General features: G+C 36.8%; 1 protein-coding gene across 4 annotated transcripts in view; it reads left to right on the top strand.

Annotated features, from left to right (window-relative positions):
- Positions 1-20545, top strand: part of myo16 (myosin XVI) — a 158457-nt gene that overhangs the window by 101022 nt on the left and 36890 nt on the right. For all 4 annotated transcript variants that reach the window (XM_043249183.1, XM_043249184.1, XM_043249182.1 and 1 more), the window contains exons 21-27: positions 1057-1129; positions 7610-7762; positions 9869-10069; positions 10250-10325; positions 11164-11336; positions 15293-15373; positions 19052-19257. In XM_043249183.1, coding sequence (XP_043105118.1) covers positions 1057-1129; positions 7610-7762; positions 9869-10069; positions 10250-10325; positions 11164-11336; positions 15293-15373; positions 19052-19257 — 963 coding nt within the window. The remainder of the gene's footprint in view (positions 1-1056; positions 1130-7609; positions 7763-9868; positions 10070-10249; positions 10326-11163; positions 11337-15292; positions 15374-19051; positions 19258-20545) is intronic.

The raw sequence follows: 20545 nt of genomic DNA, 5'->3' as shown, positions 1-20545 counted from the left end.
GAATTTCCAAGGAACTCTAAATATATTTGTATTCACTCATAAACAGTTCCAGTGATTCATCATTCCACATAATTACTCATGCCTTACTCAAAAAAGAAGCATATGTTCACCTTTGAATACATACAAATGTGGCCTTTGAAAAACAATGTGAAACTCGCAGCTTCTCTGATGTCTTTAAGCTGTAAATTGTTTCACAATATTGCTGATTTTACTTTTTTTTTATATGTAAACTTTCTAACCCCAAACTTGATTCATAATAACTTTTAGCTCTCACCAGGTCAATAGTTTACCTTAAGTTGACTTGCGTCGTGTGTATTATGTATGTAATTTTTTTTCATACTATGGATGTCAGTGGGGACCAGCAACTGAAGGCGAACTAACCTTTAATTTTGAACACTGACACTGATATAGATTCAATTGAAGAAATAATAATCCATACAGTCAAAATACATTGTCGTCTATTTACGAACGGTTTACTATTATAAAGAAATGAAGGTCTGATGTGTAGTCGATAACTGGCTAAAGCAGACTTGACCTGTGTGTCCTGGTCAGCAGTTCATGAAAGCTGCTTTGCAATAGGCTAATGTTTATTGACGTGTATAGCAAGTGTTTGAGTGCTTGATCATTTCCACCAGGACAAACACAGATACAGATACAACACAGTTGCTTAACTCACTAGGAATCTTTTGAGGTGAAATGATTTAAAATTAGTTACAAATATATATTTTGACAGCTTATTGGTTCGTGTTAGAGAACACTATGACTTGTCAGACAGCCTAAACACTTCCAGTGACGTCGGGTGCTTCTGGTGTAGACACCGGGGTAAAAGTAAATTATGACAGAAATGTCTTGACATAACCTTTTGCTTCTTAGAAAAACCTGCATGTACTACTTTTCTTGTCAGTGACCTTTAAGTGGTGTTGTTTTTTCTTTCTCTCTGCTTTTTACACTAGAAAAATTGCACTTAAGCTATGGTTCAGGTTATATTATGGTTCACCGTTTATAGTACTCCCACCCCTTTACAATCCTGAAATATGCTCCTGTCTGTTTTGACAGAGATCCTGCCCTTGAGATAAGCATCCTGGACATCTTTGGCTTCGAGGAATTCCACCGCAATGGTTATGAACAGGTAGGGTTCAAATCCGATCGTGATCTTTTGAAAGGGTTTTTCCTAGCACTGTAATGTCTAACACCGAGTGTAACATTCATAGCCCGCTTTTTAAGTGCAGACTCTTGAGCATTTCATCTGGCTCTAAAGAACGCAAACTGCTCTTAACATTCTTATTGTGGATTGTGGGCCTCCTAAACCATCTCCTGAGCTGCACTAGATTTGATGTGGATATGCCACAGAGCCACACACCAGTGGGAATGAAGGCATTGTGCTCATGATCCTGTTTCCTGTACAGGGGAAAGCGCTGACCTATCCCACAGTATGTTCCTGCCCTGGGCTATGACTTTTTTTAGACTTTACGACACACGGGATGTTCTTATGTTGGGTTTTTTTCCACCGCAAAGGCATTTGATTCTGAGCGAGACAGGTGTTTTTTCTGACTCTGCTCAAGCTGATTTTATAGTTCTGTTCCGAAACGGAGTGAGCTGGCTGTGTAAACTTTTTGTTTTTTTTTAAGGCATCATAAATGTGCTTCCGATGTGTAGGCTGTTCTAGAACTTAGTCAAGAATACAGTGAATCAAACTCAAACATTTAAAGCAGCGGACAATGGAGTGCTGTTGGGATGACATAATTTTATATTCCAATCCAGACGTTAGCATCATTCTGGTTTCCTCGACAATTAGCCATTTTTACATTGGCCTTTGGATAATTCAAGAAAAGAAGCTTGGTCAGTTCGAACCATGTCAGTTCGAGCCCGAGTCACATTTTGAAAATATAGATGACCAAGCAAATCTATCCAAATTGACTTTGCAAGCACGAATTGAACAGAATGTATCAGAGTTGTTAGCTGCATGTGACACTGCTAGTAAAGCACAATAGGTGCTGCTTCAGCTCTTCTTGAGCATCTAGTGTGAAACAGAACACAGTGCATCTGTGTTTGTCATCTTTTCGCAGCCAATTATATTCGGAGAACAGAGGATAATACAACTGTAAACAAATATATATATATATATATATATATATATATATATATATATATATATATATATATATATATATATATATATATATATATATATATATATATATATGTCTTGTGATGGTAAGGGCAGCAAACAATTACTCTAAGCTCTGCATTTAAACAGATAATTATAGACAATAAACAAATAATAAAACAAATAATAAAGTGCTCATATGACATCTATTTTATTTTATTATATTTTATTTTTATATTATTTTCTTCTGTTATATTTTTCAGGATTCCTTTTAACTTTAAATTTCTTTTTAATTTAATGGCTAAATTAAATTGTATACAAAAAATAAAAAAGGTTAATATAGTTTAATATTATACGTTTCATGATTTGAAATTAAAAAGGTTAATAATTTCAAATCATGAAACTTACAATATTAAACTACAGTGTATTTCTTTACTTTAATTATTTTAAGGACCCATGGAATGTTTTTTTTGCTTTATATTTATATTCTTTATATAATAAATATATTTATATTTTTAATCATTTACTTTCTGGGTTCAACTTTAATGGTTTCTTTAAATATTATTAAGTACTGTCTTGTGTATTTACATCTTTCTGCTAAATAAGTTCTGATAAATATTTATTCTGGTAAATATTGCTTTAAAATAATGTTTTAATAATAGGTTTATCATTACAAGTACTATCATTACTCTGTTATGGTTTCTTCCAGTTAAACTGAACTTTTATTTTGAAGGGTTGTTCTGAAGACCTTTAGGTTTCTGTTTATGATGTGGTGACAGTTATACTCAAAAGAATGGTGCAGTGCTCACAAGTGACTGTTGGAGCAGCTCTGGAGATTGCTCATGTTCTCATATATTGAGGTGGCAGAGGCTGAATACAAAGCTTCAGTATGTGTGTAGTAAATTAAACTGCACAATACGTTCACACAGAGACAGAGATCATGCAGGATTCATATTCATATCAAAATGGTATTGCGCCATACTTTCTTTATCATGCCGATTTAAGTGGACTGGCTGACTTTTAATTTATTAATCAAAAATCTGGCCAGTTCTGTGACTTTCCACATTGTGGAAAACATAGGGCGCAAGATACTTACAAGCTCTGATTCAGAAGTGCCAGATTGTCCTAGCAAAGGTGGCAGGATGACATGGCATGGGTGTGATATTAGAAATGTTGTAGAAACAGGAAAATATTTTAACCAAGTGTTGACCAAAGACCTCATTTCAGTCATTTAACCAGTTACCCATTCAATGTACTTATTGACTTAAGGACGATGAAACCAGAAATTCTAAAATTAGGTCTGATCTATAGGATTTAAGAGTGGATTACTGCATAAATGTATGTATACTATCTGTAGATTATAAAATACTTCATTGATTATCTTTTAGAAAAAAAAAAGTGTAAAACTGGCTATTACAGCAGCAGTTGTTACTAATATATGATGTTTCATTTCAATTGTCATACTGCTTTAAAAGATAGTCAGAAAGGCAGTTTTTTAGGTTTTCGTACAAAGCTTATATGTTTGACTATGTCCGAGAGAGGTCAGCTGAGGCTAAACTTGGTATCAATTCAACTTTGTTTGACTTGTAAAGGCATTAGTGCATTCTTCACAGTAGCTTGGAGCCAGACCCAGACACATAACTGGATGTGCCATATACTTTATATACATTGCTTTTTTTTTTACCCCCAAAGTCTGAAAAGTAGCATGAATAAAGCAGCTGCTGTCGAGACCTGAGTTGTGTTATTTTAGTGTTTTGGAGAGAGACGAATGTCCGTCTGAAGGCTAAGACGCCACATGTGTGCACTGCCGCCCCCCTGCCCAGAATCCTCAGAAGCCACATCTACTGTGTGAGCTGTGTTTTTGTACAGGACGAGATGAGGTTGATGCATGATGGGGGTGTTTTCTCCTCAGCTGAACCCTTGGCACCAGACACAAAAGAGTCTCTATGCAGAGTCGGGTTTGACCCATGAACCATTGGCCTGGATTTGGCACCAACCAATGTCATTGTTGTCATAGACTCTATGGGGAAAGAATGACGTAAATTAGAGCCACTGTGGAGTACTGGTTCAGATATGAGCTGCTCATCTATTTCCAACTGCTAAACCAGGTGGTGATCTAATCTACTTAAACCAACCAAGTTGATTTACTGGTTATGTTTGGTTTTGTTTGATAGCCTTGATAGCCTTTGCTTGATAGCAGTTCTAGCCATGTGACCAAGAGCACACAAGCTCATTGGTTCATTAGATTTATGCTTGGTCATTTACAGCCATTCATCCAAATTAAAATGTCATTTTCAGACTGAATATTCTTGGTGTGAACATACTTTTAAACCAGTATTTATGTTAATAGCCAAATAATGCCAAGTTGAATGTGGCAGACATTTTGTGCAAGGATGTTTTTAAAGGTCTGTCCCCATCAGCCAAGACGAGGGCTTTTATTTTCATGTGGATCTGTTCTTTTTGTGACAGATAGACATCTGGACAACTATTCAGAGGTAGGCAGGTAGGAGTGTGTGTGTGTGTGTCTGTATGTGTGTCATTCCCGGATAGCTTTCTTGACAGTATTGGACACCCTGTAAATCAGGATTGGTTCTAGAAGAGATAAGTGCTTACCCACACCCCCCTGGGAGATCTCCTTGTGATGGTGTATATGACGGATTGGGAAATTACGAGACACCGAGATACTACGCATCTTTATTCCATATGTGAAAGAAGATTTCTGGTCCTTGACCTTTCAAGGTCACATGAATAAGAAAAAAAAAAAAAATAGGAATGCGTGATTAATTATGGAGCATGAAAGAAGTATTTAATGCCCACTTACTGATAATATTATATGTATCACGTATCGGAATGGGGTCTGATCGAAATCTGTTAGTCTTCAAAAACCAACTAATTTCTTTAGTGTTCTTTAGGTTTTTTTTTTTTCCTCCATACTAGGCATGTCTCAAAATAACATGATTGACAATAAGTTATCGACAATAAGGCAATGATAGTTGCTCTACAACATAGAAGATTGCAGTATTGCAATACGGTAAATCTAAACTGAGTCTAAATTTGGTTGTAAAAATGCCCACAAAAATTATTTAAAGATATCATTGTGATAAATAAAAAATAGCAAGTAGATATCACAAACAGTAGCCTTATAAAGAAGTATTTTATTTGATTCACCATAAAATGTATTACACACAAACGTTTAGGCTACAACAGCCTAACATAAACTGTGGAAAATGAAAAAATAATAATAATTTGCGAAGCAATCTCAGAATTTTTTGTTCATACTGGTAAGCAAAACAACTTTGTTACCAACAGTCTTCAAAATACCTTCTTTTGTGTTGTTCAAAAGGAAATATGTCATTCAGGTTTAAAACGGCATGAGGGTAATGAGAGTTAACTATCCTGTTAATGTAATTTACATATTTCTTATATCTTTCTTATATCTTTATCATATTTCTTATATATTCAATTTATACTTTAAAGAAGAAACTAAAGCTGCCAGCAGGTGGTGGCAGTAAATGTGAGTCATTCATTGATTTGATTTGATTTGTTTAAACTTCAGGAATCATTCAGGAATCAAGCGGCTCTCTATAAATGGGCCTTTTGAATTATTGGTTCATATGATTTGTTCAAAATGAGGATTCAGTCAGAAACTAAGCACAGACGCACAACAATTTTGCAGTGGCCTTATAGGTGATATTTCCGTGGCCAATACTGAGCAAAACACAACATTGCGATTAAAATATAACACAATATTTACTTCTTTTCCACATTTGCACTCATTCTCTTCATGACAAGATCACCACTCATGTTTACAATCTGCCTCCCTACCCTTTTGTGTGATTTATTAACGCACATAATGCAATGAAAGATATACTGTTTGTACAAATGAAAGTGTTAATACACATACAAGATGTATCTTTCTATTGCTTCTAACACAGAACTGCATACACTATGTGCGTTCACAGGATGCTGTCGAAAATAGTACTATGGTGACGTTATAATGCCGAATTGTTGAACAAAGTCCTTATTTTAATTTTCTTTCTATAAAAAAGAGTATTCTCAAAGCTTCATAACATTGCAGTTGTACCACTGATTGCAAATGGCAATGTCTTTAATACTGTTCTCCACCTTGACAGTGGCAAATGTTTAGCAGTCATTGGCCTCTCTTTTTTCATCCAAAATACATTAAATTGTGTTCCAAAGACAAACAAAGCTTTTACAGATTTGTAACAACATGGGAGTAAGTGATTAATGACAAAATTTTCATTTTGGCATGGAGTAACCCTTTAAGACATGGGGCCTTAATGTTTCTTTCAGAATGGCTCCAAACTCAAATTTGAGATCTTTTGTCCATGGATGGACTTTTTTCGCTCAGTGTTCCTCATCTCAGCTCTGATCTTTTTCCCTCATGATGTGTGCTGAATTGTGTCAGCGCTTGGGCAGTCTTCCCTATGGCATCCTGTAGCTCTGTGAAACCTCATGATGAGAAGTTTAGGAGGTGCACCCAGATTTTCTGAATTGCTTGTTTTCTTTCCTCCCCATTGCTTCCACCATTGCCGTCTGTACTTCATCCAGTGTGTTTTGCCACGTTAAACTTGGAAGATGGCTATGTTGATACAACCGTGCCGTATGCTTCCCTCCGACAGTATCAAAACAGCTCCATCATTTGTTGTATGACCTAAGCACTTCTGAGAAACCAACAGCTAGATGGTTTGAAGTTGAATTCTTTTGTTTGGGAAAAAGCCATCTACTATTTCTACTTCATCAGAAATCATACCTTTTGTCCACATGGAAAAGCTTCTATTGTTAAGCACTTGCCATATACCTTATAGTATGCAGTCCAGTTACTGGGTTGTTAGGATGAATTCTTGGAATAAACCCACTCACCGAAGCGTGAGTGAATGGGTGCGAGGGGTTAACATTGAATGCTTATTGCAGCCATGTTCGTTAAGAGGTAATTAACGTACATGCCAGCTCTTTGTGAGCAGATAAAGCTGCCTGTCGTAGAGCTATTGTTTTGGAAAACATGTGGAATGTTGAAACCTAATGTATATTTTCCTGATAAAACACGTGCACTTATGAAGCTCTGTAAGCATTGTACAAATTGTTGTAAATACTACCCGTTTTTTATAGAATTGTATAAAATTATTGTGCAATTATTTATATATATATATAACTTTTTTCTATCTATCCATCCATCTATCCATCTAAACTGGCAAAACTATGCATATCTACTATTAGACAGTGTTAATAAGAGATAAAGTATACATGATCTCTTGCTCTAAACTCTACAGGGTCAGAAGTTTCCATAATTAGAGCAACTCACTCTTTATGGCTAAGTCACCAATTTATGAGTTTGTTTTTTTTCCCCAAAGGCCAACAATGGTGCATGAGCCTGAAAAATAAACAGATTGATCAGTGGGTTAGTGAAAGAGTTTTTCATTAATAAGTAAAATATCTCTGCGCTGTGACTTAACAAAAGCTTTTGTGTTTCTGTGTCTGTAGCTGTGCGTGAACATGGTGAATGAGCGGATCAGGCAGTTCACCGCAGACGTGCTCTTCCAGCAGGAGCAGCAGGAATGTCTGCAGGAGGGGGTTGCCATGGAGACGCTACGCTCCCTCTGCAACCAGACAGCGGTGCTGGACTACTTCTTCCAGGTACGTAATCAGAGCGGCTTTCCGAGAGCCATGGCGGGAGAGAGAGGAAAGAAGTTGAAAACCTTTTTCCCACCCTGGGGCTGTTGACCCTGTACAAGAGCCCCTCTGTTGCCTCTTTAATTGCTGCCTCTTCATTTACTGACTCAATAACGGATGTCCTCACTGACTGTTTTATAAAGGCTAACACACATCCAGGCGTGTTGAATTCCCCTAGGTGCCGCAAAGACGTGATAAAGCCCATCTTTTAGACTATGACTCTATTAGCCGTTTGTCAGATGTGACCATTTTATGAGTCACAAAATGACTTTTCACTTTGGTCAAGACCAAGTGACACAGCATTGTACACACAGAGCTTTTTTCTCTTGGCACACACATTTCTGCTCGACTTTACTAATTATATTATTACGTGTACATTTGAATGGGTTTATTGATAAGGCTTTCACGCGTTCTTTATAAACGGCTCCACATTGCACACTAGTGCATTTTAATGACTTGGAATATGAAAATTGTATTAAAGATAGAATTATCAACATAAAGCAGTATTATAATCATTCTAACTATTGGAATATTGAATCTGCTTGAATAATAAAATATAAAAAATGCTATATTAGTGTATTATACTATGTCGTGCCACATGGATGTGTGCCACATAATGTCAGCTACAAATATTTAAAGGGATAATTCACACAAAAAAGAAAATTGTCATTCATTACTCACCCTCTTTTCCAGTTCAGAACACAAATTAAGATATGCTGATCATCCTTCTGACCTCGCATAGAAAGAAACATGAAAGAGTAGACATTGTTTTCTTTGCAGACCAAAAGTATTCTTGTAACTTCATAAAACTGCAGTTGAACCACTGATGTCACATGGAGTATTTAAATGTTGTCTTTTCTTCCTTTCTGGGCCTTGAACGTGTCAGTTTCGATACTGTCTATGCAGTTAGAAAGCTCTCAGAATGCTCATGTTTTGTGCACGAGAGCTGATGTTACGTCTCACGTGCACGATTGTAATAGCAAAAGTGAAAATAGCTTGTGGGCGGGTCATATTAAAAATAATTAGTTCAAGAAAACACGTATACGAATTCGTTGACACCAGGGGGTTAAGTAGCTGTGTTATAAGCTGTAAAATGTACACTTAGTTGGTTGTTAACACAAATGTCACAGTGCTGAAAAAATGAGTCGTAATGCACAAATTAAAAAAAAAATCGGTTGTTTTGTTTAGTTTATTTTCACATGCTAGGTCTAAAATACCTGATACTTTATGACTTTTGGAAATAGACAAAAAATGACTGAGCTACAGCTGTTTGATTTTGAGAAAGTTAAAGATTCCAAAGCAACGTTGCATATTTTCTTCCAATTCTTTTCTCAATAATAATGAATATATTATTAATCACAATATTGCTTTTTTTATTTCATGTTTGTTAGTAAATATAAGAACAAAAATGCAAATAAACCGAAGTTTAATCAAGAGCAGTGGGTTTTCTTTTAATGTATGATTAACATTGAGACTGTAATGCACGCATCAAATATGTTACACATCAGATTGTTTTCCTCAAAAAAACCTTCATACAGATTATGATTATGACAGATTATGATTGTGTCGATCTTGGCATTCTTTGCACTAATGTACCTTACAAGGGAGATTGTGTGATCACAGAAAGGGGCATCGTATGCACGCGCTTCGCAAATGGCAGGCAGCTCGGTCGTTTTGTTTTCATCAGTGTGGGTTTTTAAATCATATTTCATTGGTTTGGACTCATGTCAAGAATTCAATATGAATATTCACAAAGCTGGAATGCTGCACTTTGCAACAATAGACCTACAGCTTGTGGTGAGAAGCAGCAGCAGTCGTCCACAAGCAAGCAGAGAAAAGGTACTTCTCTCAGAAAATGTAGCTCATTTTAGATGTATATTTAATATTTTGAGCTCCTGACAAATCGACCCAATGACATTTTTTTGCTTTTTTTTGCCTGTAGCTCAAAAATCAGGGGCTACTTTGCCCAGTTTATTTAGTGAAATTCACCCTCTTACTGTACATCATCACTTATGTATTGTACATTATTTTGCAGCTAAAGCCTTCAGTGTAACTGTGTGTGTGTTACAGAAGCCTCAGGGTGTGCTGTGTATCGTTGATGAGGAGAGTCAGTCCCTCAGGCCATGTGAAGTCAACCTTTATAAGCGACTGCAGATGCAGCTGGATTCCTCCGGTTTGGATGCCGTCTCCCTCACGACCAAGGATGGCAACGGGAACCCCCCACCCAAAGACCAGGGGCCATCGTTTACCGTCACTCACTACGCCGGCAAGGTGGGTTACGGGAAGCTGCGAGTTCGCACATGCACATGCTGAGTTCACGATGATGTGCTCAAACACAAACCCATAGTCACACACTTCCGAGAAGCCCTCCGGAGAGTCAATACGCTGTCATGCTGAGAGTGAGGGCTATTATTAGTGCTGAACTCATGTGTTTGTGTGTCCTTACTGCAGGTGACCTATGACCTCACCGGCTCACTGGACAAGAACAAGGATGTTCTACCCCAAAACATCTTGTTTGTTATGAAAAGTAAGGATTGGGAGTTTTGTGTACTAGTGATCCTCTAAATGGTAAAAAAAAAAAACTCACCATGGTAACAGTAGCTCCAGTCAAAATAGCTCTGTTACTATAGTTATAGTTACTGCAATAAAAGAGAAGTCGAACTACAGGAGATCCCTTGTTCATTCACTGCCATACGAAAGTTTGGGGTTTGCTAAATATAAAAAAAAATACTCTTTTATATATAATATTATATATAACATAATATATATAATAGTCTTTATGCTGACCAAGGCTAATTAGTCCAGTCTTCTATATATATAGACACAAGTCCAAATTTTGAAATGGTAGTTTGCGTTCATTTTAAGTTAGTAACTTTAACTATATCACCTGTTTTTTGGGAATGTTTTCCAAAACCTTGTATAGCATATAAGTTTGTAGCTTTACAACATTCTAACTCTGTACTTTTAAAATATGTGATCCAGATCTTATGTGTTCAAAATAATTTACTTATTGGTTCATTAGTAGTGTCGCTAATGAAATAGTTACTCCCCAGTGTCATGGACATGTGAACTCTGATCTTAGCATTTGTCCCTGTTGCAATGCATTACGTGTACGTTTTAGCGTTGACCCTCTATACACCTCCTCCACTCCCTTCGTGAAGCAGGTCAGAGGTCAGCGCGAGGCAGGAGCGTGTGCACATGGAGAGATTTGAATGGGTGCCGTTATGTTGTTTGCGAGGGTGTCCGTGGGGGATGGTGTAAATGAGGGGAGACAATTAGCTCCGGCGCCTGGCGTAATTAAGTTCCAAACGTGTGTAGCCTTGTGTTTATTTTCTGTCTCCATCTCTCTCGTCCCCCCTGAGCAGCAAGTGAGAACGTGCTCATCCATCAAATGTTCCAGTGTAAGCTGACTCAGACGGGTTCACTGGTTCCCCACCACCAGCGACTGAAGCTCCGCGGGCCCAAAGGCACTTTGCTTAACAAGAGCACTACCCTAAATCCTGCCAGAGACGCCAAGAAATATGTGGAATTGAACAAGGTATCTAAACACGCCAGTGAAACTATACATACACGCACACACACACACACATTTATTTTCATTGTTTTTTGTATTTAAATAAATATTTTTGCTAATACATTTTATTTATAAATTTATATTTAAGTAGCTTTTTAATAAACAGTTTTTAATAATATGTCTATATAATAATATTTAATAAAATGTATAAAATATATAATTCAAATATATTATATATATTATTAAAATGTATAAAATATAAGAACAACATCAACATGAAAATATATATTTTTGCTTGCTAATTTCTTTGTTTTTTGTTTCTATTATGATTTTTTTAACATGACAAAAATAGCAATTGATTTTAATTCAATTTAAAAATTCTTAAAAAAGAAATATAAATATTTTATAATATTATAATATAATATTTTTATTTATTATAATAGAATACTTTTATTCAAATATATTATTTTATTTTTGTGACAACGTTGAATTCTTTAGCATTAGATTCAATATGAAGCGTTTGATTATAGAAAAAAGCATTCAGCAATACTTTTTAATACGTGGTTTGGTCACGCACATGGGCTTCCCTCGGTCTGCTGTGACAGATGTTTAAGCACTGCCATTAAGTCCGTACTCAGTTTGACTTCGCAGTCCTCCTTTAACGCATACAGTGACGATCATAAACCACATGACCCTGCTGCAAACATGAGCGGACCGACCAGATCAAACTTTTCACGGGCTGGAGCATCGTTAGCTTATCGAGCCTGCGCAGGGAAGTGACCTAAATTAGACAGCGCTACCCTAAATACATTTTGTCCATTGATCAGCTTTCCATAGCCAGATATCCCATTCAGAGAAAACACAGGGCTTTAACGGACTGCGTCACACCAGGCACACACAGATGCCTCACTCTCCACGCAGCTCTATCTCTGCAGCACTTCTCAATCACCCTCCTCCCTTTCCTCCTCTCTGTCTGTTTCTCTCAGACTCAGTTTGTATTTCAGTGATGTGCAGTTTCTCTTTTCACTCTCTCTCTCTCTCTCTGTCACGGCCATTAGTTCTGAGTGACTTCTTGGGTGAAAAACTGGTCAGCTGAGAGCCCAGCATTCATCGAAATGTTTTGTAAAGCATTTCAATTCAATCTTGCATTGTGCATCGCGCTGTATGGAGAGGACACTGTGTAAATGCAAATGATTTGTGCTTTGCTTGTTTGGGGAAAATTTGTTCCATTGTTTAATTACCTTATTAATTTCTGTTTTCTAAATAATTCAGTCCCTTGTTTTAGGTCAGGCATGGTCATGTTGAACTAATTTGTTACCTTGTTTTAGTGCCATTTACCTAAAGCAAACTAATTAATACTACATTGCCGTTATTTACCTGAAATGAGGGAGCAAATTAATAAAACATGGTCGTGATTTAATAAGTCTTGGGAGTGTTTTGCTAATAGTTACGATATTATTATTCAACACTGGTTTTACACAGATTTTTTTGTTTTTTTTGTTTGTTTGGATGTACCATTTTTTTTATTAATTGTTTATATATTATATATATATATATATATATATATATATATATATATATATATATATATATATATATATATAACTGATGTATGTTCTATGATTTTCACCCTTGAGTTTTATTAGTCGCATTTGGTCATTCCTTTCTTCCATTCTGTCTTTTCTTCTTTCTATGTCTTTAATCATATATGCCATCTCTCCTTTCCGTCTCTTCTGCCTGTATCCAGGTCACTGCTGTGGTGTGTGTGTGTGTGTGTGTGTGTGTGTGTGTGAGCTTGGCTCTGTCTTATGTAAGACACCCAGTACATGAGCCGCTGGCACCCCTGGTTACCCACATACCCTGGTTTTACTCTCTTCTCTTACATAAGCAGCGCTTGAGTTCTTCTAGAGTGACTGGGACAGTAATATGAAGTAACATGATGAGATCCTGCTGCAGCTTCAAACAGAAAAATACAAATGAGTGGTTTGGTTAGTTTGGTTTGCCCTTTGATGAGAGAAACTAGATGAAAAAGTTGCACAAGATTTAATTTTTTTCTTTCTTTTGTTGTGTGTCCTGAAAATGAGTAGATTTGGTGTGGTGGCGGCGTTTTCTGGGAATCAGGACACCCTGAAGAGATTTTGATTTAAAGCAGCAGTTTGCTGCGAAATATAATCATTTTCTTTCCTACTGAGTAGCTAAATGACTGAGCCGTGTCATCAGCGTCTGCCCCTTTTTCCACCAGAACAGCTGTTTGGCTAAGAAAAAAAACTCATCGTCCCTTTCTACATTGCACAGCTTGAACTGTGTTTGTTTTTAAAACAATATTATATCACCTTTAATTGCTTTTAATATGACAATTGACCATTGGAAAATATATTTTTCTTCGCAACACTAGCTGTACTGAAAACAACTGATAGTTACCCGTTCTGTCTGTCTTACTTTGAATTAGTTTTTTGCACTGTGATCATAAATTAGAGCTTTTTAATAGGATATAATGATTACAAAACGTGTCTTCTATAAATAATAAAAAAAAAAATTATAACAGGAATATATTAGAATATAATACTATGTTTGGTCTTTAAGCCATATACATATCTATTTTAAGTTAAACAATTTATTTATGAACAAAGCCTGACAAAAATGCTGTATGAGTCAAAAGAATCAAGACAAAGAATCAGTCACGCAATTAAAGGTAAACTGTTATTAAATCACCACCTCAGTCTAGAGTCACTTTCTGTGCGTTATTTCCCAGAACAGCCCCCTCCAGGGTTAAAAGGGCAACAATAATCATACAGCAGAACTATGATGTCTGTAACTTTCCAGTTACTGAATCACCTTTAGTTCAAATTAAATGTCGACCTAGATCCATTAGACCATTTGAACTTATTTTCCACCAGTGACTTACAATACAATCCATGTTGAGATTCAAGTAGACGCTGACTTGCTCAGTGTTATCAGGATGACCTGTGCTGTTTTGTATTATGACTCATTGACAAAAGAAAAGCATGGACACATTCAACCTCTAGCAGAAATATTGCGGTCAGAATTTGGGTGAAAATACAGAACTGTGTGTGTGTGTGTGTGTGTGTGTGTGTTACTGTGTGTTTGTGTTTTTGTTTGTTTGCACTTGTGTGATTCATTCATAGCGCTCGTACAATTCTGTTGCCATGCCAACATCATCTTAAAAGGGCATGAAGATGAACAGTCTAAAGCGGATCTCCTCCTTCCTCGCTCCACTCTCTCCTGATATACAGTAGCCTTGCTAACACTAAAGCCACTCTTTGCGTTTGCAAAATATGAAAGCGGCATTTAATTTAAAGAGAGAGTGCAAGCGCACTCTAAGCAAAACATTTTAGAAAAGATTATGGGTTACAAAACATAAACTAGTAGATACAACAAATTATATCCGGACTCTTTCTTGTCAAACATTTAGCATTGCATTTCTGAAATCAAGCAGTGATATATCATCTTAAGACATTCTGAAATGCTGAGTGACGAGTATATTTATATGCATTTTACATAAGCAGTCTGCTTATAGTGTTATAAAATCTCATTTATTTGCATTACAAGGTGTCAGAATTTCGTCCTACTCAGCATCTGCATATGCAGCTATCCATTCATTCATTCATTCATTCATTCATTCATTCATTCATTCATTCATTCATTCATTCATTCATTCAGTTTGTGCCTCTAAATCATTTTTTTTGTGTATAAGCTCCATATTCTCAATTTATCATATACCATAGATTTTAACTTATGTATCAAATAACATAATACATTTATTTATTTATTTTTTTTTTAGGTTTTAGTGGGTAAACATAAAAAATTTAAATAATAAAATAAAATATAAAATAATAATAATAATAAATAATCAGAGCAATAAATAACTAACAAAAATACACTAATCGTAAAATGAAAATCGTACACATTTACTTATTTATTTATTTAACCATCCTAACAGTGTGCTTTTTCCTCTGCAGCTCCTGAAGAAGAAGGGAGCGATGTCCTTCCTGCAGAGTCTGGATCGTTGTGGACCGGTCACTGTGGCGGTGCAGCTCAGGGTAAGTCCACGTTAGAATCACTGCCAGATCCCAAACCAACCTGACCTGAGCCAACCCGGACCATCCAGATGCTCACTGTGCTCTGTGGATTTAACTTCCTGTTCCCAGATGCATTGGACCTCCTAAAAAAAGCCTGCAGGCTCACAGAACCAAAAAGCTGCCTGACATCTAAACATTATAGATCTGCCAGGAAGACGTCTCAAAGGCACATGTGTTCGGGGTCTGAACAACAGGCTTTAGAAGAAGTGTTGTAGTGTTGTGCCAGTCTCATAGGCCCAGTGTGGTTAGTGGAGAGGAAGGATTTTGGCCTGCTGATGTTTTAGTGATTAGGGTGGGTAATTGTGGATGGTTGTGGATTCGGTATGAATGAACAGTAGGCTCACTGTTACTGTGAGATAGAACAGCTCACCATCAGATTGAGCACACCATATATATATATATATATATATATATATGAGAATGATTTCTGAAGGATCATGTGACACTGAAGACTGGAGTAATGATGCTGATTATAATTAATTATGTTAAAGTAAATGTAAAACAGTTCATTTATTTTTTGTTATTTTCACCTTATCTGCCACACACACATGCACATATGTATATGTATATACATGGCTTATTAGTAGTAAACGTAAAGCACATATTCTTTAGTACCATATTCTGCTTCCCTAATCCTACTCAATACTTTAAATTAACAACTACCTTACCAACTATTAATAAGCAGCAAATTAGGAGTTTGAGGTAAAAGTCAATAGTTCGTTAACGATGAGAACCGGACCTTAAAATAAAGCGTGAGCATATGTTACACACATACAGCATCTTTCTCTGTCCACATTGGGTGAAGAATACAGAGGCGTACAGAAAATCATTCAATTCCCATCGATTCACATCCCTGCGCTTTTTTCAACCACTGCAACTGGCTCTTTGTAACACACCCATCTATTAAAGCAACGTCACATTCTTGTAGACGTTGTAGACGTGCTCTCGCTCTTGGCCCGACCTCTTTCTCATGCCAGTGGTGTGCAGGTACATGTATGTACAGAATGCGCTTATGTTCACACGTTCTGCGCTGCGTGACCTGATTTCTGCACCTCGACATGTAAGGGGTTGTGCAGGGGTTTATGAGAAGAGCACACAGTGTTCCTCTCTAATCTGTCCTCTCTGTTCAGGGCTGATTACATCATAAAGCGCATTCAACGCAGGGCGCAAACACACACGATATTTATCTACGCCTAAATAGCTCCCAGACAAGAGCGGGAGAAGAGACGTGAAATCCTTCAACAATAATAAATAACATCTAGCCTGATGTGTTTTTCATTAGCGTTCGCCCCTAACGGAAAGATGGAACAGTCGTAATTGGCAGGTTTTTTCGTTTATTTCTTTTGAATGGGTGATTGTATATATCGCGGCCCGCGGCGCCGTCTTTCCCCATCTCTTTTACTGTAGGCTGGCGTCAGTAGAAATGTCACATGACGATGGCAGGCTCATTGCCGGCCTCGCTGACTCAGCACAGGCTCCTTGGCCTATGACATCATCATTCAGAGCCAGCTTTTTTCGGTTTGTGCCTCGTGAGTACATTACATCCACATGGAGTCTGCATGTGCAGGGCTCCGCAGAAACATCTGCAGATTTCCATCCGTCATTTAAGACGGTCTTCACACCCCTTGCCCCTTGCATTTCTGCTTATTAAAAATTACGTTTTTTATACGTATGCTATAGTATCCGTGTAGCACATTAAACATAATTTTATGCCCAGCTCATATATGCGCTTTAAATTTATTTTGCAGTAACCAGTTTGTCCATAAGGTGGCAACACATGGTTTCAAAAATGAAACGTCAATTAATAGATATTATTTCTTTTAAGAAACACCCATGTAAGTTCCAACAAAGCTATTCATTGGTGGATGAAGGTTTTCCGCATGTACTGTCTCATACTGGTGTGCATTTAAGTTATTTAATTGAAGTTACATTCTGACTCCATTTTATGATGACCTCAAATTTAGGTTACAATTCCAATTATTTTTGAGTGATTCATCTAAATATCTCATTATTCTAATGAACTCTTTAATCTAATTGAATTTTTTAAATCTTATTCCTATAACGCTTTGAGTCTCACTGTTCGTTTCCAAATGCAGTAACGAGCATAACGATAATGGCAGAGAGCAGCAACAGTAATGTATAATATATGGAAAATAATGTGTTTTTTTTAAACCTTGACCTGCTTAAATGCATTTCATTACACCAAATACACAGAATATTATTTGTAGCATCATCATATGACCACTTTAAGGTAAAACTACATCTAACCAGAGGTCATGGCCATTACTCTAGAACCAAGTTGGTAACTTTATACGATCATGCTGTGATTCTCTCATACACTTGGAATGTGTATGGAATAATATTACAATAACCAAGCATTGTAAAGAATATCCTTAGCATGCGGTTTAGCTTGTTGTGTTCATGTTCTGGGCTCATCGGCTTGCCTGTTACTTTTAGTAATAAGGTGTATATCGAATTTGATCTTGTTATATCCATTAGTACAGATGTTAGAATTTCTCAATGTTTTTATTGACTTAAATACTGCAGTGGGTTCTGTATCGACAGGCTTTGACAGGCCTGCGCTGTAGCTCTATAAATGTTTTACCCTCGAGGTCTCAATGCTAGTTACATGACTAAAAAATTATAAATAAAAGCTAGTTTTGATCAATGCTTGTCATTCAGGAGTTACCGAGAGCTCCAGTGCCAAAGAGCACAAAGACATTTTTATTACTCCTAACTTCTACAGAGAAATAGCAAAGACCTTGGACAAGGATGAAACTTTTTAGAGCACATACGTTGAGTCCCTGTTAAATTCAGTATGCGTTGAAAGGCTATACATGTTTGGTGGCATGCGTAATCTAAGCTTTCGTGTTTAAAATAAAGGGTACTTTGTGCGCAACACATTTACTTAATCAAGGAAATATATGAGCATTTAATGACTGTCTTGTTCCAAAACTGTCACTAGTGGCACCGGAGTCATTTGTATGATTTCAAACAAATGCATAAACATAAAATTTAGAACGGTGTACCTTGAAAGCGGCATTCAGTGCTTTGGGTAAAAGCATTTCCCAAACACTCAAGTTTGATGTTTGACATCTGTAATATGACCTCTGTGACTGTCACTCTTATTTTTCTTATAATATAAAGTGGGGGGGGGTTGACATACCTATGCACTGTATTTTAAGTCATCAGAAGTTGTGAGTCGCACAAACAACTCGTATGGGACTTTAATTGTGGTTTCCATATTTTAACAGCTCCAGTCCCCTTTCATTAAAATTAGATGGAAAATAGTTGCCTGTGTTTTTCAACATATCTCCTTTAAAAGGAAAAAAAAAGTGATAGCGGTTTGGAACAACATGACCATGTGTAAATGACGTCAGAATTTTATTTTTTGACTGAACTATTTCTTTAAAACCATTATACGGGTTTTAGTGCAGATACTGCAAAAAAAAAAAAAAAAAAAGGTTCTGTCTGGGCTTTCTTGTAAGTGGTGACAGATGGTGAGAGGAGGATGTACCGTGACTCATGCTGCTACAAAAATGGAAGCAAATAGGAGTCATTGAGATAAATCTGAATGTAACATTACATAAACAACAGCCTTACCTGTCTTTTCCCGCTGCTCTCTCTCTCTCGTTCCAGAACTCTCTGTGTGAGATCACCAGTAAGCTGCAAGCATGTACGCCTCACTTTGTTCAGTGCGTCAGGCCCAACAGCGCCGGAAGGCCTGATGTGTTCGACAGCTTCCACGTGTCCTCACAGCTCCAGTACGTAGGGGTTCTGGAGATGGTCCGCATGATCCGGTATGGATACCCAGTCCGCCTGTCTTTCCCCAGCTTCCTGAGCAGGTGAGATCTTCAACCCATTGATTGATGTCAGACACAGCAAGATACGGTACAAATAGATGCCCCGATACTGTTTGTAAACCGTAAACCCCATGTTCTTTAACTTTTACATGTTAAATATATTATAAAATATCATTTTATTTAACATTTTTAGTTTTATTTAGCAAGAGTGTATTAAATTAAGCAAAAGTGACAGTAAAGGCATTTAGAATGTTACAAAAGGTTATATAAACACTGTTCATTTGAACTTTCTATTCCTCAAAGCATTCCGAGAAAACATATATTTTTACCACTCATAAGAAATGAGCACCAAATCAGCATACTAGAGTGATTTCTGAAGGACACTGAAGTCTGGAGTATGACAGGATCATCAGAGGAATTCTTATGTTACATTACGTTATATTATATTGTATTATAGTGTATGTATATGTATTATAACAGTATTATAGTTAGTTAAGTAGTTAGGAAAAATAAAAAAAAATTGCTGTTGTATTAATATGTTATATAATCATTTAAAAATAAATATAAATAATATATTATTGTTATTAATACTTAATGTTGGGTAAATGGGATGTTAAAAATGTAGTCGCTTTAGCTTTTCATGTCTGTTTTTTAAATCAAGCAGTTCATATCCTAGTCTGTTTCCCATGAGAACCATATATATTACGTGGAGACTAACTGAGGTCAAGCCGTCTGTTAAACTCTATTTCTGTGGACATATATTTATGTTTCTATACGGTCAGCACAAGGTTTTTCAATCCATTTCTGCCGCCAGGTCAAATGAGGTAAAGCGGCATTCCTGCTGGAAATGTATCGTAAGTGCACTTTCTGAGACGCTGATATGTGTCTGCCTGACTCAAGCTGTCTGTGCTATATGCTCGAGATGGACTTTCAGTTCAGCTGAGGTTAGGCAGAAAGTATATACCGTTTGTGTGTGTGTGTGTGTGTGTGTGCTGAGAGCAGCGTCTATGGAGTGACACTGGATTCACACTATGATTAATGCTCATAGGCCTCAGTGGGAACAGTTTTTTTTTTTTTTGAGCGGCCATTTTTCTGATGGGGTGATAATGGGGCAGTTTCGGAGAGGATGAAGTGCTCTCAGAAGGGTCACCCTGATCTTTGCTCAACTTCACATGACTGGAAAAGAGAGAAATGGGATAAAGCATCAAAGAGAAAGATTGAAAATTGGATCGAAAAGGGGGGCAGATTGTAATTTCAAGAAATCTTCCCTGTGCTTTTCCGAATGTGAAAGAAGAAGATAAAAGTGCGAGCAAAAATGAAAGAGGACCAG

The sequence above is a fragment of the Puntigrus tetrazona genome, chromosome 9 (genome assembly GCF_018831695.1).
Source record: "Puntigrus tetrazona isolate hp1 chromosome 9, ASM1883169v1, whole genome shotgun sequence".
Taxonomy (NCBI): Eukaryota; Metazoa; Chordata; class Actinopteri; order Cypriniformes; family Cyprinidae; genus Puntigrus; species Puntigrus tetrazona.
This window is presented reverse-complemented; position numbering and strand designations above follow the sequence as displayed.